Consider the following 25,426-nt stretch of genomic DNA (forward strand, 5'->3'; position numbering starts at 1 on the left):
CTAGAAGGGCCCTGCCTCCAGCCACGTGGACTAGAGAGATAACCGGGTTTACTGGACTGTGTGGATCTGATGTCCTGGTGCATCAGACCCACAGGAGTATAAGGCTCTAGTAGATACCAGTGCACAGCATACCCTAATGCCGTCAATCTATAAAGGGGTAGAATCATAGAATGGTTTGGGTTGGAAGGGACCTTAAAGATCATCTAGTTCCCACCCCCCTGCCATGGGCAGGGACACCTTCCCCCAGCCCAGGTTGCTCACAGCCCCGTCCAACCTGGCCTTGAGCACTGCCAGGGAGGGGGCAGCCACAGCTTCTCTGGGCAACCTGTGCCAGGGCCTCACCACCCTCACAGGGAAGAATTTCTTCCTTATGTCTAATCTAAATCTACCTTCCTTCAGTTTAAAACCATTACCCTTTGTCCTTTCCCTATACTCCCTGATAAAGAGTCCCTCCCCATCTTTCCTGTAGCCCCCTTTAAGTACTGGAAGGCTGCTATAAGGTCTCCCCAGAGCCTTCTCTTCTCCAGGCTGAACAACCCCAACTCTCCCAGCCTGTCCCCACAGGGGAGGTGCTCCAGCCCCCTGATCATCTTCGTGGCCTCCTCTGGACTCACTCAAGCAGGTCTATGTCCTTCTTATGTTGGACACCCCAGAGCTAGATGCAGTACTCAAAGTGGAGTCTCACAAGAGTGCAGCCCAGGACACGGTTGGCTTTCCAGGCTGTGAGTGCACAGTGACAGCTCACAGTCAGTTTTCCATCCACCAATACCTCCAAGTCCTTCTTTGCAGGGCTGCCCTTAATCCATTCACCATACATCCTGTATTTGTGCTTGGAATTGCCCTGACCCATGTGCAGGACCTTGCACTTGGCCTTGTTAAATTTCATGAGAACCCATTTATATTTCTGGTATGACAGGGGGATCCCAACAGCTAACTGTGTTGGAGGGTGGAATAAGCTTAACTGGGGAGAGGACATGAGGAAGTGGGATGAAAAACGTACCTCAGCCCTAGAGGCAAGGGAAAATAATCTTTGCAAGGGAATAGAACTGATATAACTTCATTCAAATACAACAGAGATCCCTCATTTTCCAATGTTTATTTTTCATTTTATCCAAAAAATAACTTATGTACCTGATCTTAGTAAAGAGAAGCTCTGTTGATAATATAATGTTTTGCCAAGTTTAAAGGCATTGGTGTAAGTAAAATAATGTAGGCGAATTCTGTACAGTTAAAGGTAACTAGAGTCTATTATAATTAGAATGATCACTACTGTTCTCTACTTCTAACAGTCACTAGATGAAACTATTTTCATCATTAAAATAAAATAAGAAAGCAACTCCACCCCTGCCCACAGCTCCATGTCCATACATAGACTTCTCAAGAACACAGCAAAACACAGGATTATTGCCTTACCTCAATTTTTTCCCATATGGTTTCATAATTCTCTTGATGTTGTATATCTTGCATCAGTTGATGAATTAAAGCTGATTTATTTGAGGCAGAAGTTTCATTCTCAGTGGGCTGAGTGACAGCAGTCCTTTCTGACTTTTCTTCAATGTATTTTTTAATGCAAGATACAGGCATACAAGGATCCTCATCGGAGAGAATATCACTGAGAGGCCCAGATTCAATACTGTCACCTAAGGAGGATACTATATCACTTGAAGAGCTTGGTGAAATTCTACCCATTTTTTTGTGCTTTTTTGTCTGGTACATTGGATACATTTCTGAATCTGAGTTCATTTCTGACAGCTCCCAGTCATCAATGTTTTGAATGGTTTCTCTTCTGGGCTTCTGGGGCAGCAACTTTGTCAAATTTTCTAGTTTTAAAGCTAATACTTCAGTCTGTTTGAGATGTGAAGGAAGTGCTAAATATTCATCAGATCCATACCAGACCTCACCATCTTTAGTGTTTTTTTGAGTATAACTTGGTGTTGAGGAGAAGCTTTTATTATCCTTTCTTCTCAGTAGAAGAGGTGATGAGTTGGTAAGCTCAGAACCAGCTGAGGAAGCACTCTTTTGGCTACGTGTTGGTGAACTAAAAGGCTCGGTTTTACATTGTGATTGCCCATTTGGGTCTCTCTGATTACGAGAATCTGATGATGCGGAAGAATCTGTTTCTGTCTCCTCCAGAGACTGAGAGTTATGAGAATTAATTCCATTCTGTAGAGAAGAACGTCCTCTTCTTTTAACTTGTATTGGTGGAGCCATTTTACACATACCTCCAGGTGTTCTTCCAGTTTTCACTTTCTCTGGAGTGTCATGACACTTCGTGTGCTTTGATTTTTCCTTACAGGTGTAGAAAGTAGACTTCCCTAGACTTATGGGACTGTCCTTAAAGTGATCATTTATTGTGTACTCAAGATTCCTATCACCTATTTTATTTAAGCAATCATATGACTGACTAACTGCAGAGGGACTGTTTGTGTAGGGTGACTGTAAAGCTAGGCAAAGCTTGGACCTGTCTGGTGGATCTAACAATGAGGGCGTACTTCTACTCATCTCATTTTTAACTATCTGAGAGATTTGCCTTTTTAAATCATTGGCTTCCATATAATTTTTAAACACATCATCTTTCAGAAATAGACCTCTTTTTGGCAATGTAGGCTGCGTAGGGGAGTCTTCATTATAGTTAAAGCAGTCTCTTATGGACCTCTTAGGAGTTGAGTTTTCACAGTGAGATTGTTTGATTTTTTCACTGTTGTGCTGTGGAAGGTTGCATTCTGGTTTCTTTAATGTGGAAACTGGTTTGCTGTCAGTAGGTAAAACACCATCTTCAGAGCAAGGTCCTTTAGAAAGAGAGGAGTTAGCAGAAGGAGATATTAGTGAGAGCTCATGTGGTGCTTTCCTGTCTTTGCTTTCTTCATCTTCTGCTGAAAGAGGTACTTGGGTTTCTTTCTCATTTAATGCTTCATTACACTGGGAAGCAATGGAATCAGTTGCTACTGCCAGTAAACCCACACTTCTGATAAGTCCTGGGAAGTCTTTATCCATCTCACTGTAGTTCCAGGATTCAAATGGTTTTGCTTTCCCTTGGCTGGAGGTCATATCATCCAGAGCACCAAGCAAATCCTCACTAGGACTGTAGTCAGATAGTTCAAAGGCAGTAATACCACAATCCAGTGACAAGTAATTTTGAGAACATTTGATGGTTAACTGTCCAGAATCATCAACTTCAGTTAAAGAGTCAAGACGGTCCTGAAATAGACAAAGAAATGGTACTTTTTAAGATTAATTTTCATATACAACACACACAAAGTAACGATCAGCTTCTGTGTTTTACTGCCTAACATCTAGAAAAGCATTCATCGTGGACCTACCTGTTTTTGCAGTACCCTGTAGATGAGCAAACCATTTTAAAGTATTTGGGAATTAAAAATGGCAGCAAACTGAAAAATGCTTAGTGTCAACCTGGTGCAGCAAGTTGCCTAAAAATAGCAATGCACTTTTTTATTTGTATTCTCCTCCTTAAATTATGCTCTCAGTTCTACTTACTCTGTAGGGAGGACTCAGAAATTCTGTACAGCAGACTCATAGTATTTCCTGAGTTAACTACCTCAAACAGGAGGGATGGGATCTTGGGGACTGCTGAGTAAATCAGCCATCTTGTTAATCTTGTGTTCTCAGAAATTCATGCTGCTCTACGATATTCCAGTTGACTGCCAGAATGTTTTTCTCAAGCATCACCTAACAATGACAGATATTTTTTCCCATATGTATGAGATAGAAGTTGCTACCTACATTTCAATTTTTTGTAGCATTATCAACTGAGGATTTAACTGCTGGGTATTGGGAGCACAAATTGAGAACAGTTCAAGGAAACAAAACTATAGCTGGGAATCCTAAACTTCTGGCCCAATGGAAGCCCTTGAATCTCAGAAATACAGACATAGTCAGAGGAGACCATCTCAGGTGGCATATAAGATTTTAAAATCAAAGTCAAATTAATGTTTATAAATATTGTGGTGACTTATTTGAATAATACTAAAAAATTCTGACTATATTAAGATCCAAAAGCAGCCTGATGTATAACAATCACAGCAAAATTATGTTTAGTCAACTATTTATAGGCATCTAGATGAGGGGATCAAGTGCACCTTCAGTAACTTTGCAGATGACCCCCAGTTGGGTGGGAGTGTTGATCTGCTCGAGGGTAGGGAGGCTCTGCAGAGAGACCTGGACAGGCTGGAGCCATGGGCTGAGCCCAACTGGAGGAGTTTCCATAAGGCCAAATGCTGGGGGCTGCCCTTGGGCCACAACAACCCCCAGCAGCGCTACAGGCTTGGGGAGGAGTGGCTGGAGAGCTGCCAGTCAGAGAGGGACCTGGGGGGGGTTGATTGACATCTGGCTGAACAGGAGCCAGCAGTGTGCCAGGGGGCCAAGAAGGCCAATGGCATCCTGGCTTGTGTCAGCAATAGCGTGGCCAGCAGGGACAGGGAAGGGATCTGACCCCTGTCCTCGGCACTGGTGAGGCCGCCCCTCGATTCCTGTGTTCAGTTTTGGGCCCCTCACTACAAAAGGACATTGAATGACTCGAGCGTGTCCAGAGAAGGGCAACGGAGCTGGTGCAGGGTCTGGAGCACAGGTCGTACGGGGAGCGGCTGAGGGAACTGGGGGTGTTTAGTCTGGAGAATAGGAGGCTGAGGGGAGACCTCATCGCCCTCTACAGCTCCCTGAAAGGAGGGTGCAGAGAGCTGGGGATGAGTCCCTTTAACCAAGGAATAGTGACAGGACAAGAGGGAATGGCCTCGAGTTGCACCAGGGAAGGTTTAGACTGGATTTTAGGAAGAATGGGTTGTTGGGTGTTGGAATGGGCTGCCCAGGGAGGTGGTGGAGTCCCCATCCCTGGAGGTGTTTAAGAGTTGGATTGACATAGCGCTGAGGGATATGGTGTAGTTGGGAACTGTCAGTGTTAGGTTAATGGTTGGACTGGATGATCTTAAGGTTTTTTCCAATCTAGATGATTCTGTGATTCTGTGATTTTTAGTAGATGATCTAATGTTCAAACACCTAGGCAGATTTCAATTATTTCCAGATCCCAGCACATAAATTGAAACCTGAACACAGAGTCAAATAATTCTGAAACTATTTCTGTTTTTATTTACACTAGTGTACATCTTGAGTAACTCTATGAATCTAGAACAAGAGGCACTGGAACAGCATTTCAAATGGTCACAAGAAACTGAAAAACTTAAAATAAAAAACATTAGCCCAAGTGTTTACAAAAACTATTGAAAAAACATCATAAAGATCAAAAAATCATATTTTAGGATTCTAATTTTAGGTGCTGTGCTAGTTTTGCCTGGGATAGAGTTCATTTTCTCCCTGGTGGCTAATACAGGGCTATGGTTTGGATTTGTGCCGAAAACAGTGTTGATAACACAGGGATGTTTTCGTTATTGCTGAGCAATGCTTGCAAGGCCTTTTCTGCTTCTCACCTCACGTGCGAGGAGGCTGGGGGTACACAAGAAATTTGGAGGGGACACAGCTGAGACAGCTGACCGCAACTGACCAAAGGGATATGCCATACCATATGATGTCATGCTCAGCACATAAAGCTGGGAGAAGAAGGAGGAAGGGGGGGACTATGGCATTTGTCTTCCCAAGTAACCATTACATGTGATGAAGCCCTGCTTTCCTGGCTGAGCACCAGCCTGCCGATGGGAAGTGGTGAATGTTTTGCTTTGCTTGTGCATGTGGCTTTTGCTTTACCTAATAAATTGTCTCTATCTCAATCCATGAGTTTTCTCACTTTTACTCTTCCAATTCTCTCCCCCATCCCACTGGGGAGGGAGCAGCTGGGTGGGACTTAGTTCCTGGCTGGGGTTAAAGCATGACAGGTGCCTACATCAGTACACTGGTCTTTCATCCCAGGTTTGGTTTTCATAACAGAGATTTTAAAAGCAAACTCCTAAGTATCCACATTAAGTTCCTATCTGAATTATTCTCTGGAACAGCTTGTCTCACTATACTCCCTAAATCCATAGTTTAATGACCATAGGCATCATGCCTGAAGAAGGCGCAATAACCCCACAGTCTCTTCATCTCACAATAAACCACTTGGATTTTGTTCTGAACAAGAACAGTCTCAGTAAAGAAGTCTGTTGTTTGCCATCTTCTTTAAACATGTAATATTTGAATCCTGTACTCTGTCCACCTCACTTGCATTACTCTAAGTAAAAATATAAGAATGCCTCCAGCTAAAAATAATATTTATAGAAAAGATTTAGAAAGTTATTTATCAACATAATCTTGGACACTGAAAATACCTTTTATTTAACACATTGTATCCAGATGTAGAACCTATGCCACAAATTATACATTGTCAATAGTCGAGAATTAAAAGGGGAAGTTTCTATAAATCTGTCAAATTTATATTTTGGAGCTGCATTTATTAAGGAAAATAATGACTAAACAATGATCAGTATTACAGCTGCATTTCCTCTCTAATCTCAGGGAAGGATTAGAAACTGTAAAACCATATATAAATCAAAATCCTTTCCAAGGCCCTAAGGGCTTTCATTTCTCCTGAATAATGAGCTCCATTCCTTCGTCTCTTAAAAATGTGTTTATTAACATTAATAAAATTTACAATCACATGCATTAAACCATCTTGCTCGGTCATTTTCCAAGCAGTGTCTTAAATGTGTGCTTCAGAGGAGTAATATTTAATGCCAGTATTACCAAGTTTTTATTATTGTTTCTATTTCAGAAAAATATTATATTTAGTTATTTGCATGGCTACCAATAGGAATACCTTAGTTAAAAAAAGTTGTCCCTTTTCACATAGTAATGCTTGCTGTAAAGCTCTGTAGGCTGTTTCCAATACCTTCTTGTATTTATATTTAAACCAGCACAATTCTGCAACTTCTATTACTCTTTCAAATGAGCTAATTTAATTTGTAAGATATTTCTTTCATGACTTTACCAATGGTTCGGGAACATCAGGATTCACTGTATTTTAACATAGCCTTATAGTGATTCTTTCCCTATTTCCTGGCTTTATCAATTGTGAAATAAAACTCACAAGTTAGGTTCAGCTGCAAAGAACTCATTTTTCTTTCATTCTTAGCTATCTCTGGGTCATTCCTGAAGGAGTAAATGGTCCTCCAAAAACTTAACTCTGCAAGGTTTTTCATTTTAAAAAGTTTTGGTTTTTTTTTTTAATTTTACATCTCCATCATGGCAGGCAGCTTGCCTCACTGGTTCTTCTATTTCTTCCAAGACATAAAACTGTTCATCCCCTCTCTTGCTGGCATTTTATTCAGTGTGGCACTGCTGTGATAGCCAAAAGCATGGTTACTGCCTGCCCAGTTAACAAGTTGGGTTCCTAACCAAGTCAGTACAGCCTGTGCTGTACACTTTCATGTTTTGATATCTACTTTACCAGTGTTATCCCTGTTCATTATGCTGAAGCTAGCTTGTGCACATTTATGTGTGTTACAGCTACAGTGTAAATATAGCCTAGGCAGGACTGCTGCGCTGTGATTGACTGTGAGGTCTATGAACTAAGAGAGTAGTGAATATTAACAAAATGAGACTGTCTCACTGAACACAAAAGAAGCCTTGGCAGGTCACTTTTTCCATGGAGCTCCTCAGTTAACATTGGCAGCCAAAGCCGCTCTTCATCATTACACAGAAAACAGCTGACTTAAGAATTGAGCCAAACATTTGTGAAATGATAGGTTCATGGTCTACAGAAAAGGATAACATTTGCTGTACTGGTTCAGATCAAATTTCAGTCTAGCCCAGTATCATGCTTCTGCATCAGTTCTAACCATTTTCTGCTAGCTGAGCTGTAAGATATGGGTATACATACATGGCCCTTCCACACACAACATTTCTACCCACATTCCCAGATTCTACCAATGAGCAGCACAGGGACTTCCTCATGTGGAGGTTATAATTTCTCCTATCTTTAATTAGTTTTCACATTTATTTTTTTAACTTCTTTCACTTCCAAGTGTCCTAGAGTATGGAATTCCAAAGTAGAAATCTTTGTTGCGTGTGAAAGTCCTTCTATTAATTTCAAACCAGATGACTTCTCAATCTCAGGATAAGATAAAAAAAAAAAAAAAAAAAAAAAAAAAAAATGTCAATCCTGGTTCATAATTCCCAAGGAGTACTGAAAATTAGGAGAATGATTCTTCAGGGAAGGATATCTGTATATAGACAAAGGTTTCTAGTTTTGCTCAAACAGTCTCATCATTCACATATACATGAAAATCCCTAAAAGATAGTACTTATATCATAAGTGGTCCCACAGTATAGTCTTGTCTGGGAAAGAATATGGTAGAAACACCAGAAAACAAAAGGTATATAAGAGTAGATTTGATTGTCTCTACATTACATGTTACTTACTTATTTATTTTTGTCAAATAAGTTCACTACCATTACACTCAATGAAAAGCTTGAATAAATACCTGACAGTTAAAAACTACAGAGCAATTTCTGGGAACCTATTCAAGCATTAGAGCAGAAACTTAATACTAATATTGTGTCCCTGCTATTGCTAGCCATTAAATTTATCAAATATTACTTATGTTTTTGTTGGGGTGGAAAAAAACAATCGTGTCAGGATATTTTGTCTTTTTCATTACCATATAAGCCTATCGGGAAACATGTTTTTTCCCCACTGAAAAATAATCTATCCTTCCCCAGTCAGCCCTCCTCTGTATTGGAGGGATGTTTTTTATAGCAGTTGTAATCAGATCCAAATGGGACATTTCCTGTTTCTTAGTATCTGAATCTGCCCTTCCTTATGTCTTGAAATCACCATGCTTATGTCATAAAATAATGACTTCACCCTAATTTGCTATTCTGGATGTTCAGGCGAGTGTGGGTTTCCTTCAGACTTGCCAGAAAAGGTTTACGAGCAACAGTAAAGAAGAAACTGAATATGAAGCGCCAGGTATGTATACATCAGGAAGAGGGGGTGCGGAAGGTGGGCCTAGGCATATTTGATTTCAGGACCACCTACTCTGTTGTGCCAGAAACAAATATAAAACCTAACAGGCAGTAGAGAAATATGCACATTCTCTTTAAACTTGAGTGATCTGAAATTCAGGACATGTTTAGGAGACTTCTGACTTCCTCTGTAACACAGAATCTTATTGCATTGATCTAGAGGTCTTTTTCAGTAAATGTATCTAATCCTAACAAAAGCATTTTATCCTAATCTGAGGACCTACAGCAAATGAAGAATCCTCTACACACTAGGGTATCTTCTATTAACCATGTTAATAGAATGTGCATCTTTCAGTTTTAAAAATTAGGCCAGTAGTGTCCTTCTAAGTTAAGTTAGTAATGATGAATTCGAAGGAAAAAGCATTTTAGTTAAATGAATCCAGACTTACAAACCATTTACATGTGTGTGAATTTCACACCCTGTTAGAGTAAAAAAATGTATGATTCATGCATCATTGTTTCTCAGACACAATGTGTGACTGTTTAGAGGCAGATTGCAGAATTGCCACTCCAACAAATTAAAGACCAGCCTCTCTGCTATAAAGCAACATTGACCTAGCCCAGTAAGTTTTAGAAAACATCGTGTAAGCTTGAGGCTTGTGTATGCAAGAAGGGAAATGTCTAAGCTTTTCATTAAATAATTAATTGCACATAAAAACTGAGTTCTGAATTGGATATGAATGTTAAATTCATGTGTGGCCAGACCAGATGCATCTCTTCGTTTCCAATCCTTTACGAAAAATATTTTAATCAGGAGAAAACATTGCTAGCCACTAGCATGACACTCTGAAAGCTGACCTTAAAGTGCTTGCTTTAATTTGGTTCAATGAGAACAAATATCAACTGAAGACACTTGAAACAAAATTAGCAAAATACCTAGAAGACAAGTAAGCCATCCTGAAAATTGTCATCTTAGAAATTTAAAATGTGCAACATGGATGAGGTGCTTCGAATACAGATGAAATTCTCAAAATTTAATTTAGTTACTATACCTCCTTAGTCTCTTCAGAAAACGCTTGCAGAATATCAGTCTGCCTGGTGTAGTTTCCATTGGCGTCTTGTAGTCCCTGGAGAATACGCTCCCTCAGAACCAGAACAGAAACACGTAGCTGGTGCCAGAGTAGTTGTACTGTATGGATATCGACTATCACGTTGACAGAGTAAGACAGAAGCTTCAGGGAAAACTCAGTCTCTAGTAAAGCATGAATTTGTTCAACGTGATCAGATATATCTTCACAAATATCCTGCAATGGAAAAATAAAGTATTTAGGCATGGTCCTTCCATGGGTCAGCTCTACTTTTCATCTACTTTGTATTAAATGCATAATAGAGTGCTTCAGAGAGGAAAGATAATGTAATTAATACATCCAGAGATCTCTTTTTTTTTAATTTTCTTTTTGAAATTTATTTATGGTAATACCACAGCAACTGAACCAGCAGCTGTCCTGTTTGGCAGGACTGCTCGGTAAGTGCAGAGACAGCGCACAATAAAGGATGGCACAACAAGATCACATGAATCAGAAACAGAAAACTAACACTGACATCCTATAAGATAGCAATAGGAATGAAAGTGATAAGATTGCCACAGGCAGTCTCTCCTTCTGCTTCCTCCCCTCTAGTTAAAAGACAAAGAATCTGATCTGTGCCACCATCAACAAAATTTTTTCAGACAGAATTTACCTTTCAGTCTAGCCTCTATAGCTAAGTAGGGCAAAAGTCTGGGAGAGACTCAATGTGGATAAACTATTCCTGAGATCCATTGCTGATGGCTGTGATGAGAGGGTGTGAACCTTTGCATAGTCTTGTTCTGGACTCAGAATTGAACAAAGAAGATCGGTGGAGAAGAATAAAGTGGGAAAGCAGAGAAGCTATGAACAGTTGTGATGAGAAAGCAGAAAAGACAATATAAAGTCACCAGGTTATAAAACCAAGGTTTCGATGGGATGGTATCCTCCAAATTTAGCAATTAATGTTCCAGATTCCTAAACTGTGCTATATACAGTATAAAACCTTTACAATTTAGTCTTCATTTTCTTTATGAAAGCCTGTCACAGAACTAAAGAATATTCAGTCATATACTATTGAGTGAACAACACTGCTTCATAACAATTCTGTTTTAAAACTATGTGTAAAAAGGCTATTATAAACAAGTAAGGGAAGGCGATTAAAATGTTGAAAAAAAAATTTGCACTGGATCCCTACAAGGTTTTTTTCCTACATCTGTGGCATATATTTAAAGGTAACAATAGCATATTTTAAATCCAAAGTTTATTTGTTTAAAAAAAAAAAATAAAATTTTCATTTACACCTTCAGAGATGTCCTTTTGAGGTAAAGGTTAGTCTATACATAACATCAGTGAAAGTGAGAATAAACAACATAATTTTGATCAATTACAAATTTGCTAGTGAAACAATTCTAGCAGATAGTTACAATGAAACATGTCTCTGATGATACTCTCGTGGTTTTGTACAGCAGTAGAATAACAAGAAAAACAGTAAAGCTGATTCTTTCTCAATTAATAATACAGTACAGTAATTTTTAACAGTTCAGATTTGACATCTTCAGTCTGAAAGTAAAGCCAAATTATTAAATATGTAACTGTATGTATGTAACAAATTAAACCAAAATCAAATCCCTAGATAATATTAAATAATTTTACTACAACACACAGCACAATATTAGCCCTTGAGAAGCTATGATTGCTGAGTGCTATCAGTAGTTACTCATTTTAATAAAGCACTGACAGCTAAATGAAGTCCCCTGCAGGAGTAGCTCTCAGAAATGCCAGAGATGAGCACAAAATGTTGGAGTTTAAATGGGCCTTGAGAGAGAGGCAGTATCTCTTTCCCTCTATCCTCAGTCCCTTTGTTGTGACAACCAGCATCTATATCTGTAAATACAAAACACAACACACAGTCTCGCCTAGCAACGTGCAGGGCTGCAAGTGCTCAGGGCTTCAAATACCCACACACTTCCAGTCAAGCAAATGGACACTCTACTTACCAGGGCAGTGTGCCAATATAATTCTACAGACACACAGATGAAGCTAAAACTCTCAGAAAAACACTGTCCGAGCTTTAAAAAAAGGTTGTTATTATTATCCATTTATTCAATTACAACTGAAACTTGACTGAAAAGGGTAGCTGTATTTCTATGTTCTTTCAAATGTTTTAAAGAGTATTTGAAGTGAATTAGTTTGACTGAATTTGCATTCACTTCTTCAGTGTTGTTTGTGTCTTTTTCCTCTTGGCCATAAAGTAGTTTAATTTCAATTTCAGGGATTAAAAAATAGGTTGTTGCCTAGTAACTGTCGCTTTGTAAATTAGACTCAATCTATAGAAAAATATTTAATTTATCTTTAGACTCTCCATGTGAATGAGCTTAAGTTTGTGTCAATCTGCAAAACAAGTTTTCATTATTTTCCAGCTTCACACACAAAGTATATGCTGAATTCAACTGCCACTAGAATTCGCAAAGATGCTGAAAACACGAAGCCATGAGAAGAAAGTATTAACAGTGAGCAAGTGTCTCATAACAATGGTTAGATAATGTATTTAAAATATTGACTAATGAATCTAGATAATACTCTAAATCAAGAGTTGAGATCAACACATCAAACAAGTTTTCTCTTGATCTACCATTACACTAGCTGATCACCTACTAAAGCATCTCAGATTTCTGAAGTAGACAATTTTTCCACAACAATGTAGAAATTTTTGTATTGAAATGAAAAACTCCACACCACTAGAGGTTTGAAAGAAGCACAGTCAAGGACGTATGCTGTTAATTTTTACAGAAATGTTCTTAATTTCTTGTTAGAAATTGCTCATTTTCCTTAAAAAGCAAAGTCTGAAGTACTTACAGGCTACTGTGAGCATAGCAGCAGCCAAATGCTTTATGTACTAACAAGATAATTAACTGCTCTTGACAGTTTCAGTAATATGGAGAGAATCCAAGGCTGACCTCATCCATATCCAAGTGAAGGTCACATACTCTGATCTTAACTTATAAGACGATCATCTCAGTCAGAGACAAACAAAATACCAGTTCTTAAAGAATTTAGGTCTTAGAAAGAGTGGATGGCCAAAAGACAAAAAGCTATTTTCTGAATGGCTGAATGAACCAGGAAGAAAATTAAATCCCTACATACCTTTTCATAATATATAAACTCTGATCTCCATTTTCTGGCTTTATCATCAGCTCCTTCTCCCTTCTGGCCTGGAATTAGTAGAGCATTGAACTGTCACCATAGTCTTCCCTTTACTTTCATGGAAGAATAGCAAGGATTTTTAACTCTGGTGATAAGTATTTTGACATAATATGAACTTTAGGGCTGTTGGTTTGTTGGGTTTTTTTTTTCCTTTTCCTATTAGATGAAAATCTGATTGAAACATTCAGGAAGTCTGATTTAATTTGCAACAGAGACAGTGATTTAACTCCCTTATTAATAGCTCCAGCTATTCAATGTCCAGAAGTCCTGGACAAATGTCTACAGTGCATGCACAAATTCACTATGTCCAGTTCAATAATACATACATGCTGTGCAGTCCACCTGCACATGCACTCTATGTCTGAAGCCAGGCAAGAGTAGGCTGGGTATACTGTGTGCTTAAAGAGCGGTAATGTCAATGCAACAATCTTACTGAACATGCACTAAGCGCTTCTGTGATAGCTAGTAGTTGATCAGCAGTCCCTGATATGTCAGGCCCTGCATGTATGGCACACGGTCTTATATTAGTCTATTGGGTATTTCTTTAAAAAAAAAAAAAATCTTAGGAGTTGTCATTCCTGCAGCATGTAACATTGTTTTGATGGGTGACTTCCATTTCAAGCTGAGTCTGTAGCTGTTGTCAAAAGAACTGGCTTTCATTTCACCACAGGCCATGTTCCTGGATAAAATGGATTAGATCTCTGTTTGTGGGAAGACCATCTTACATAAAGTTTGGAAAAAAGGAATTTAGTCTCCTACTGATATCCCCTTTCCTTGTTTTTTAACTGTCATATGATGGTGGGAAGGAAAAGGCTGAAAAAAGGACAGAAGAATAACTGTGTAGAGGGTAATGCCAGCCTTTTATCAAGAGCACATGATTATGAAGAAATCCGTTCTTATGAAGAAAACCGTTGCCTTATAAGTTAATGCTGATTAGTTCTCAGCAGAGAGCATTAATTTACTTACATCTTTACACTTGCTGGGTGCAAAACAGCATATTGAGAGAAAACAATATCATGTCAAATCCAGTTAGCATCACATAGTGCAACATTTTCTTACTACTGCACCTGATGTCTAGATTTACAAATAATTCAGCAAAATGAAATAAATATATGTAGAACAGCTAAGAATTTAATAATGTTCTGTAATAATTAATGGAGTTCAAATACAGCACAAAGATGTCATGTTATGTAAGTTCCCAATTTTACTCAATGTCAAGACCTGGTAGAACATGGCCTCATTGTCCTCATTCTTCCTAACTCCTTGCAGGTGATTTAGCATTAGATAGAGCAAAACCAGCAGAACATTGTCATATGCCCTTTTTACACTCTGTATTTATAAATAAAGAACAGCAGTATCACAAGACAGTACCTAAATGCTGTATGAGTGCCAGTTACTCTTACCAGAAATGGCAGGTAGATAAAATAAACCATGTACTTTCAAGTAATAAGAAAACAGCATTTATCTATCTCTAAACAGGCATAGTTCCAGGTCAATGTCAATAATATACAGCCTATAAATATAAGCATGGAAATCCTTCACCATTTTATCAGTGTGTGGTTTCATATCAGAAGCTATTATAGCCCGAGTTTTAGAAAGCACCATTTCCAAAGCAACTTTTTGTAATCATTAATCTCACACATCCACTGGACATTTTTATTTTTACACAGTTTCACAGTGGTGTTAAAAGATTTTGTCATCCTCTCATGGGCTATCCTGTAGCACTGACTGTGGAATTTCTTGGGCTACAGGGGTTGTACCCATTTGGCTGCCAACTGCCCACTTCACTCAGTCTTCCAGACAGCTGATCCTGTAATCTGCAGCTGCTGAATCCATCAGCCTGCTCATAGCTCTCCACATCAACTAAAATAGCCTGAACTGCAAACACTGCAGTAGACAAAGTGCATAAACAAACCGTCAAGAGTCAACGAAAACCAAGCTTTCATGTTAACTTTAAAAATTTTTTTTTCTGCTTTTCAAGAAATTCTGGTAAGATGTACATGAAACTACTGAAAGATGAAAGGTTGTGATAAGTTGCTTTAGAGTTAATATCAGTGACAGAAGCTGTACTGCAGATTTCTGTTCTTTGATCCTGCAGTAAAACCTCAGCAGGAAAACAGATTGCCATTGAGTCTTATGACTACTATTCACGCAAAACAAAATCTATTATTTAAGAAAATGTCTTTCTATTTAGCCTTTCATTTTAAATGCATTTTAATTTGTCAGAAGATAAAGATTCCAATAAGAATGTATAAATTCTTCTCTTCAGAAAAAAAATAGAATATCTGCCAAAGAACGTTCAGATTCATTTTTTTTAAAATGCCCTTGAAAATTATGAATTAAACTCACTCTCTGCACTGCCCTTTTATGTTTTTATATAAAGAAAGAGCACAAAAGAAAGGGGGGTTTATTGCTAAACAGAGATTTGCAGCTTTCAGAAAGGTATTTTTCCACTAAAATGGAGTCTGACTTCTCAAAGAGAAATAGTTTTTCATCTCTACCTGCATGTACATCCAAACAGTGTTATTATAAGGATAAAATTGTTCTCTTATATTTTGGGTTATTGGTGAAACCTTAAGAGCAAGTGCTACTATATCTTTTTCATAGCTGTTTTTAAGTAAACAAGTTAAAGAAAATAACCATACATGAAATATCCAGAGCTCGACTAAGCAAAATCTACTGCCACGGAAAGCTCTAGACTCACTGTGAGTCACAAGTTTGCCAGAAAGTGAGTTCAAGTGCCGAAGTACTGTAGTTGTTCTTGCTGTGGCATTCAGTGTCTTGGGGAAATGAATACATTTTACCAGGTCAAGAATGCAAAGTGCAGCAGGAAAACAGCTACCAGGAGGGCTCCAAGATCACTGACCCTGTCTTCAGCTGACATCAACAGCTTAAAAACACGTCCTCAAACTAAGCTTCTCTGCTCTTCCCGCATGATTATACACTACTGATAGTAACTTTTTCTGGTGCACCATCCTTTTCAGCAGATTATTCTCTTTCCCAGCTTGGTTTTTATTTTGATTAATTTACTTTATTATAAGTGAGCACCATTTCCATCATTGCAAAATTCCAGTAAGTTATCTTCATTTTACTTTTTGCTAAAATTCTCATAAACTTGTTGGAAGATGGAAAATCTATTAATTTGACAGAAGTGTTTTCTCTGTAGAAAAAATGTTCTTTTTTTATCTTTAAGATATCCCTGTTTTCAGATTTCTTCAATGGGAGTTTTCAAGTGTTACAGGAGCCTAGCTGTCTTGACACACTTGCAAGAAAAGATGATCCACTTCCTATTGTGCAAACATTGCTATTACAAAATTGTCAAAAAAGTTTTGAAAATAATACCTCGTCTGGTGATCTCTAAGTAGGCATGTCTCTGCTGTGTTCTGGTATGTGAGGAATCAGTGAGTTACATTCTTATATCCCTGTACTTCAAAATAATGCGAGGTAGATGTCAAATAACCAGTTCTTTGACAGAGTTGCTAAAACAGTAATGGTTTGTCTGGGATTATGAGTCATGGAGCTGCTCTGTAATAATTCATTAGTAGTTTATGTGATATGTTTTATTAGGATGTTTCTTGTGCACGTATATTGGCTGACTATCAATCTGCAAGGAAAATGAGCAAGAAGAAAGGAAGAAGGGAGTAAGATATGATAGCACTCACTAAGCACTTCAGGATAAGTAACAATGCCTGAAATGTGAATTGTGAAGCTCCTATCTCAGGATTGTGGCAAATTGCATTTGTTCTGCCATATGGGCCATTGCTGGGGCCGAAGGATCAGACCTACTGGGAAGAAGCAAAAGGACTCTTTTGTCCAGAAGCAGGGCAGTTGCTGCTGGAAGCTATTCCAGCTTACTTCCAGGACCAGATGCAGTGCTTTACAAACCTAGGGCAGCCTATGCCTTTTCTGCAGGAGGGGATGGCAGACTTCTTTCAAGGTTCATTTCCCCTGTTAAGTTTAATCAGTACTTTAATGTAAAAAGACTTTCTGGTCACAGGATTCACTACAGGCTAGATTCTTAAATGTAAGAAGGTATTTAGTCCACCCAGGACACTTCAGATAGCTAATGTGCAAAAACACTACTGTAAGGCCTGGGATGGGATGAAACTGGAGAACCACAGAAGTTATGGCAGTAACATGAGGCACCTCAGAACTGTACTGAAAGAGTATAGTGTAAACAAATCTGTGCTAGCCATTTCTGGGATCTTCCTGACATCAGTAAAATTGATGCATGAATTTAATTTGTGTACGAAACCACATGTACTAACTGTATATGGCAACTAATTTGGTATGGGAAGTGATGTGACATCTGCAGCTCAATCTTGCTTTCATATTCCTGAACTTCCACTATGTAATGTGCCTAAAGTTAAGACCTGAAACCTCTTTGAAACCTTCAGAAGAAATGCATCATTGTATACCACAGAATCAGCCAAGCCCACAGAGTTCAGAGACTTTGCCCATTAAATTTAACACTATATAACATTTCTCCAGTGAGTAACCATACAACTTTTCATTTATCCACTTCAAGCATGTTAAAGCATACTGATTTTTATAAAGGCCTAACTTCCTAAATTTTAAAAAATAGTGTGTAAAGAAAAATTAAAACAACAGAAAAACATTTGTGCTCACTGAAATCTGGTTTTGTACAGCACCCTAGAAAACAGTGTCGTATAGGTATGCTAGAGCAGTTTTTCATGCGAGAAGATAGATGGTACTGAACTGTGCAAATATAGTGGCAGGCTTTGATTCTAGCTACTTCTGACAAGAAAGAAAAATACCAAAACCCAAACCCATATGAAAACCTAGTCAAGCGACTGGTAGTAGAGGCCAGTTTTGAAAAACAGTAAACATTTTTCAAATGCCTGTTCATTGGACAATGATAATAATAGATATATCTATCTTGCACTGATCCTTTAAGATCACAAAGAAATGAGAAAAATGATGAGGTAACTTTATCATAAGCATACTCATTATGTATTATATATTCATATCTACTGAAATGGAAGAGTGAAGACTTATTAAAATGTCCTTCAAATATCTTGTAGATCTCTTCACATAACTCTACTTTTTCTACAGTAATGGAGCTAGTAGGACATATTTTGAACCTGTCTAGATAACTACTTTGCTTCTTTTTTTACTGTCTTTACTCAGCACTTTCTTGCATTCTACAAGCCGTATACGCTAAATGGAAGTTAAAGGCATTTCTAACAAGTTCAAATTACAACATGCAAATGAAAATTGAGGATGCAAATGGCAGGACGTTTTACTCAGCGTGAACACATACACTCTGCTGTAGCTAAAACAACCTGCTCTTGGGAGCCTGGCCAGGACTAGGCAGGTTTTGACCTCAGCATAGATAGCAGTTAACTGGCTATAAGGAAACTCCTACCATCATTTCATGCAAGACATACAAAAATTGAATGTGATGAACAATCATATCAGCTACATGAAGAAGCACAAAGAAAACCGCTTCTCATATTTGATCAGAACTTTCACAATATAATTTACAATATAAAATAACTAGCAGAATTCAGTGCTAATGCACCGGTAATTCAATCAAATGGTTATCCTTCTGAAAACAGTGAGTTTTCAAAGCTTTTATGCAGCCAAACTATTACTCTGACAGCTCAGCTTTGAATATGTCCCACTCTTGTTCTCTCCACATTTTAAGTTTGAAGGAGATTTGGAATTGAGACAGAACAAGAAAATTTCAAGAATTCTTTAAACCTTCTGCAGGGCCATAGGATCTTCCTCTGAGCTCTGTTTTCTAATAAGCCAATCTCTATTGTTTATATAAGAAAGTAGGTGCATTTCTCTTAAAAGATTTTTCAGTTTATAGACTTCTTCGGAAAGATTCTTATTATTAAACTCAATAGAATTAATTATGGTCTTCAGCGAAGATCAGATACTCCTGAAAAGTTCAGATGAAAGAGAAAAATTTCTTGGAGAAAAAGAAGTCTCATTCTTGAAATAATGAAGTTTCAAATAACAAAGTGTAACTCCACATAAATAGCACAAGGTATTTTAGGCAGCAACAAACTACTGAAACATAAGATGTCAGAATAAATACATAAAAGGAACTGCAAGTTTGCACAGGAGAAAAATTCTGTCCTTCTGCATAGACATGCAGAACACAAGAGAAAAATTTTAAAGAAAATGTTTTGACTTGCTCAAGCCAAAAAATGCTAACCTCATTCACTCTCTTGTGACTATAGCTTAGTGGCTATAACAGAACTTGATGAAGGATGGTGAAACTCTTTACTCTCATGTCAAATGCTCAATATACGACTGTGCTCTCCTTTCTCTTTTGGATCAGGTCAGAAGAGAAGAACTACCATCTGTGCCAGGTTTTCTATAATGAAAATTGATAGCATGACAGGAAGTTTTCAAGAGATGTGGTTGTTTTGTCAGTGCAGCTAAGCCTCCAAGAGCTTCTGCAATGTGTTTGAAGTTATTTTTCATCAGTCATTGTTGAAGACAGCAAAAAGGACACAAACTCTCTTGTTCTTCATTAGCAGACTTTGCTTTATTTATTGCACTGTTGTTCCCTTTTCTGTTGTTCAATGAAAACTAACATTTAATCCATGAAGCCTTACAGGGATCACAGATTTTTTTGCTTGGTTCAGAAACATGGAAAAGAAGTCTTATACTCTATCTTGCATGCTGTTTGCTGTTTGTGACCTTCCTGCCCTTTCTCCAGGACAAGTGTTGAAGTGAGCTGGAAAGCTCTTGTAGATCCTTCAATAAATTAGTAACAATTACAAAGCACTCTAAACATATGAAGGCACTTCCAGTAGTCTGAAACAGCTACCACCTACCCAGCGTACCAGGAGGCCTCTTTCACACTGGGTATCATTCACTCGCTTATAAGAGTCAGGATTAGAATACATATCGGTGCTAGTCAAAAAAAAAACCACAACAAACCACAAAACACACCACAACCAAAAAAACCACACCTGTTATATCCAGGAAGAACAATTTGAAAGATTGGTAGAAAGCTTAAATTCCTATATTACAAACTTAGTCTTAAATGAAAGAAGAAATAAAAGAGCAAATTCTAGAAAAAATGCAAGAAGTTGGAAGATTGAATCTTAGACATCTAAAATGGACAAGATTTTTATCCTAATTTCACTTCTGAAAGTGCACATGGAATTTGTTGATTTACTTATGGAAAGAGCTCTTCTAGCAGGCAAATCAAAGTCTGTATTATTATTCTTAATTAGACAATATGTTAGAAATCATTCCTAATTAGTTTGTGATAGGTACAATGTAGGTCACAGATAATCTTCCTGGTTTTGTCTCAAATGTAATAAGCAAAGACTTAATTTACATCCACAAAAGGAACAATACTGTAGGTTTTTTGGAGGCTTTTTTTAGAAGGAATATAATGGAGACTAAATTGGAAACCTGGAATTATGGGACTGGCATGCCATCCAAAGCTAACTGAACCATCCAAACTACTTTAATTGGCTTTTGGCAAGTATCAAAATGCTTACAAGAGACTTTGCATATAAAAACTATTAACATACATTATCTAGTAGTTTGTACTATCTGATTATTTCCAAATCTCATTGCCATCCCACAGGTGGTTTTTGGTTAATACAGATATATTTTTAAAGATTTGTGTATGGCATCTTCTTTTCAAACAAAAACATGTCCATAATATCCTTGATTTTTCAATTTAGATGTAAAGAGGATACAGTATAAATAATAAATGATCAAAACTCAGATTTTATACAATATCTGTAGTACTTCAATCACATTTCTTCTAACATAATCTAGTAAAAATTGCCATATCCAATAGACACAATGAAGCACTTATTTCTAATTAAATCAGCTCTAAGGAACCTAAAATTCAGTGTCATTAATAACAGATGCTTGCTCTGGCTGCTTATAAGATTGAGAGTGCCAGATGTTAGCATTTTAATACTGTATTTAGAACTAAATATTTAATTTTAAAATTAGACATAATATTATAGATAGAACCACTTGAATGCACTGTAATTGTAATTTAGAAATGTGTTACGAGACTATATAGCAGATTCCAACAGCACATTAATATATGGCATATTCCAGTGCAACAGTTCTGAGAAGGCAGCTTATGCTCTAGCAGGATAATTCTCCTAACAGTGCCTCCTAACAGGTTTAGCTTTACAAGACAACTTTCCTGTGTAAAGTACTGACAGACGTAATGGCTTCTAAGATGTTGATGCTGCTTGAGAAATACTCCACTACACAGTAGGACTGAAGTACCTTGAAAGAAGCAGGAAATGAGCAGTATTTAAATATTTATTCATTTATACATACACATATGTATATATAGGCAAATATATTTATTACATGTTGCTAACTGGAATAAGATACTTGATTTATAAAGCACTTCATAGTCAGTGTTGTTCACATCTTTAAGAAAGTGAGACAGCAAGACCTGTGGTTTTGGGCAAGATAAATTTTTTTCTGATGCTGACAGAGAAAGAACAGTTTTATCTATGAAGAGCTTTGCATTTCTTTATATGTCATTTTATTTTCTAGCCATACGAAGAAAAGTCATAAATTATCTTTGTCTAGACTGTAGCTTTCAGTGATGAGTGTAACTGCTACCGCTGTGCAGGCACAATGAGAAAAAGAAAGGTGGTTGCCATGCCCGGGCTTGCAGACTAACCCTTTGAAGTTCAATAGCTGGACTTGTCTGTGTGGAAGCTAGTGAATCTAAGTGACTTCAAGCCTCAAGTGCATATTTCTGTATTTTATGTGTTTGTATATATTTTATTGCCTGCAAAAAGAGTCATTGTCAGTTTACCTTCGAATCAAATCCTGAATTTACACCAAGTTAAATCTTTCATCTTTCTCAGGTAATAAGATTCACACAAAATGGCATGGTATCCCTGGATTGTGGCAGCCTGAAGTATAGACAGGGAAGAAGGTAAGAAGTACATCGAATTGCAAGTGTTCATATTTCCATATTCTTGGAACAACTGAGCTGGGTCTGCAGAGACCTAGCTTTGCTCACAAACTTCCCTCTGCACTGAAGTGGCCATACTGCCGCTGGACTGGAAGTGACCCTGGAATTACAGTAACTGTACTCTCATCGTCTCACACTTGAGCTCATACCCCTGCCAAAGCCTGACTCACACTGCCTAGCAGAGATAGCTGGGCTAAGTCTCTGCCTCTTGCACAGGTAATATAAAATGCCCATGGACAATGAGGGACTGACTAACTGGTAGGCTAAAGATAGCATGACTGTATGTGTGACAAGCTTGGCAAGAAAAAGACTTGCAGGAGCCCTGACCACAAAATTCTGATTTGTAGTCTGGAACGGATTACAAGAAACATGCTCCCCCATACACCCCAAAAGCCTACATTCTTAGGGGATTCTGTAGCTTTTATATTTCCAACACATTTCAACTGTATAATATATATTTCTATGCAGGTCATCTTCTACAAAAAAAAACAGGAGAACCATTAAGCTGTAGAACAAGCAAAAACTGCAACTGTTTTCTCTTTCCTGAGAAGCCACAGCAGGATATCAGCCAATCCTGGCATAATAACTGGCAAGTTTGAGTAAAATGAAAGAAGTATTGATATTTTTAAATAATCATTTTATTTTTATTACACTCTTAAATATTGAGGTCTCCTCACAGAGACTTTTTCAGCACTTCATCAAGAGTTTTGTGAGAAACTGAATCACACTGAGCCAATAGGAAACTTTCTGGTCAGCTCAGAAATTCTTAAATAGTATTGATAACAGCAAGTCTGTCAAACCTAATATATATCCCCTCTACATTCTCTTAAAATACTAGCGCTGCCTATAATTCAATATCCTGCTCTCCAAAAATACATTAACCAAATACTAATATATTAAGTAGAAAATTATGAGCCCTCATGGCCATGAGTATAAATTAACTTCCAGCAAGAAGACATCTTAAAACCTATACTGACTGTTTAGGTCTCTTAATAAAGGACAGGGGGAGGCCATATTTCATAATGAATAGAGCAGTATCTCACTCTGAGGTTGAAGCATGAGCACAAAGGATGACAAAATTGTTCGTTGTAATGACCCTTTTCCAAAACATTAGCTGTAGCTTCCTTTGAAGCTCACCATATGGAAAATTTCTAAAATCTTCCATTACTGTTCATATCCCATTATGGCTTTTACAATTTCAAATGAGATTAGGAGCATCAACAGAATTTTTAAAATCTCTCCTGAAGATTTTCAACTTGAATTTATAGAAAATACGGTATGTAAATTCCGTTTTGCAGACTTAAAATAAAATTCAGGTAATAATCAAAACTGAACTTTCTGATTTTGTCTCTGAGATGAGCATACTGCAAAATCAAAGTAAACCAGAAATACTAATTTCTGAGAAATAGATACGGAAAAGGCAAATACTATACCAGCTAAGTTTATCTTTCTTTCAAGGCAATCACATATACATTAAATGCAAAACCTATCTGCACAAGAAACTATCAACTCAGACAAAATGAAAAATAAAATATCACTGTAGATGTGACAACAATAAGTAGAGACAAAGGGACTGAGAAAAATTTAAAAAAGAAACTACTAGTTGGCAAAGACTGAGCAATAGCAAGCAATTTGCACACACAGAGACTGCTCTCCAGCATGAACCCAAGAGTGCTGAATGTAGATAAACAGCAAATGCAGTTCAAAATCACACTCTCAACCCAAACTAAAATGGTAATATAGACATACCCATGGAAGAGCAAAATTATTTTTTTAGACCTTTTTATACGGAGCAGAAAGAATTCCGACTCCTACTTTACTGATACATTTCAATATCTGAAACAACATTCAGAAAAGGATAAGAAATGGAGCAATAATATTAATGTAATAAGCACCTACTGCACTTGGTTTAGTGCTAAGCATGTACAGCTGCAGCAGAATTTTCCACTGCTTGATGCTTCTGAGCTTTAAAACAAACTTCCACAAATAGCACTTTAGGGAAGAATATGTCAACGACTGCCATTATAGAGATGAAGGTTCTAGCTGGCTTAGCCAGCAAAGTCTGAACAAGAGCAATTGCCCACTGATGCATGGGCAGCTGGAGAGCAAAAGTAAAAACCTTTTAAAAATCAGTGAGAAATTTCTACCCAAACAGCAGATGTAATTGCTGCCATAATCTATGGCTGATTTCCCATTCTTCTGACACTTTGTACAAACTACATCAGTCAACAATTTTCCATGCAGTGCCAAATTTTGTTTCAGGGAAGTCAAAAGGCTTTATTATTTTATTCCAGTGAAAATCTTTGAAGAAAATAGTCTTGACTAATCAAAAATTCCTGAACCAATTTTGCAGAGAGAAGAGATACTTTTGAGCAGTCTGAACATATTCCTCAGGACATGGCACACACACAATTTGATGAGCTGAGAACAAAAATAAAACAAAGGGCCTTTGGAAACAGTACAGCTCACAGAATATTTTGAAAAAGGTCTCCTAAACCAATGCAAATATGATAATCATCAGAGTGTTCATGTCACATTCAGTCTCCCTATGAAGAGCTACAGAATTTACTAAGTTTCTAATAAAGATAGTAAAATCTAGGTACATGGATGAAGTTCCATGTTTTATTTACATTATTCTCAGTCTGTTGGTTTCCTGAGCCTTTACTAAACACATCTCTTCACAATATAGGTCAAAGTTTTAGCCAAAGTAATGTAATTATAATCTTACAGTGACTATTTCTAATTATACTGTGACCTATAAAAAGTTAGCTGAGTAATGTCTCAGGGGATAGAGAAGGTTGAGCATTAAGTTTCACTTCAGCACACACAAAAAAACTGTAATCTCCTCATCGAAACATGGGACTAAGAGCTTTACACATGACAAACATCTTTTTTTACTTTCAGAAGTAAAAGATTTAAATTGCTTAAGCCTATGATTGTGATTGCAGAAACTTTCCATTATGTTGAACAGGGAGTGAAAGAGACTGAACAAACTTTTCTCTATGTTAGAAATCTACACCCATGGGGAGAAAGATCTGTCAGTTTTTCAAGTTAGATTTACAGTGCACAGGAAATGCAATGTATTATTTCAAACACATTTAGGTTATGCAATACTTCTAAAGAAGTTGAAAACCAACCAATTAAAAAAATTTGCTTTTATTGATAAAAAAAAAAAAATGGAAGCACTGATAATTTGTTGCTTTAGACATTTCTAGCGTTTTTTTAAAATATTTCACTTTAATAGTGTCTTACCTCATTTATACTGGCAGGAGAGTCTTCAGGTATC

General features: G+C 37.4%; 1 protein-coding gene across 3 annotated transcripts in view; it reads right to left on the reverse strand.

Moving 5' to 3' along the window:
- AKAP6 (A-kinase anchoring protein 6) overlaps window positions 1–25,426 on the reverse strand; it is a 287,672-nt gene that overhangs the window by 185,321 nt on the left and 76,925 nt on the right. For all 3 annotated transcript variants that reach the window (XM_026849466.1, XM_026849464.1, XM_026849465.1), the window contains 2 exons: window positions 9,960–10,211; window positions 1,414–3,198 (listed from right to left, as the gene is read on the reverse strand). In XM_026849466.1, the coding sequence (XP_026705267.1) occupies window positions 1,414–3,198; window positions 9,960–10,211 (2,037 nt within the window). The remainder of the gene's footprint in view (window positions 1–1,413; window positions 3,199–9,959; window positions 10,212–25,426) is intronic.

The sequence above is a fragment of the Athene cunicularia genome, assembly GCF_003259725.1.
Source record: "Athene cunicularia isolate RWA chromosome 5 unlocalized genomic scaffold, athCun1 chr5_part1, whole genome shotgun sequence".
Classification (NCBI taxonomy): Eukaryota; Metazoa; Chordata; class Aves; order Strigiformes; family Strigidae; genus Athene; species Athene cunicularia.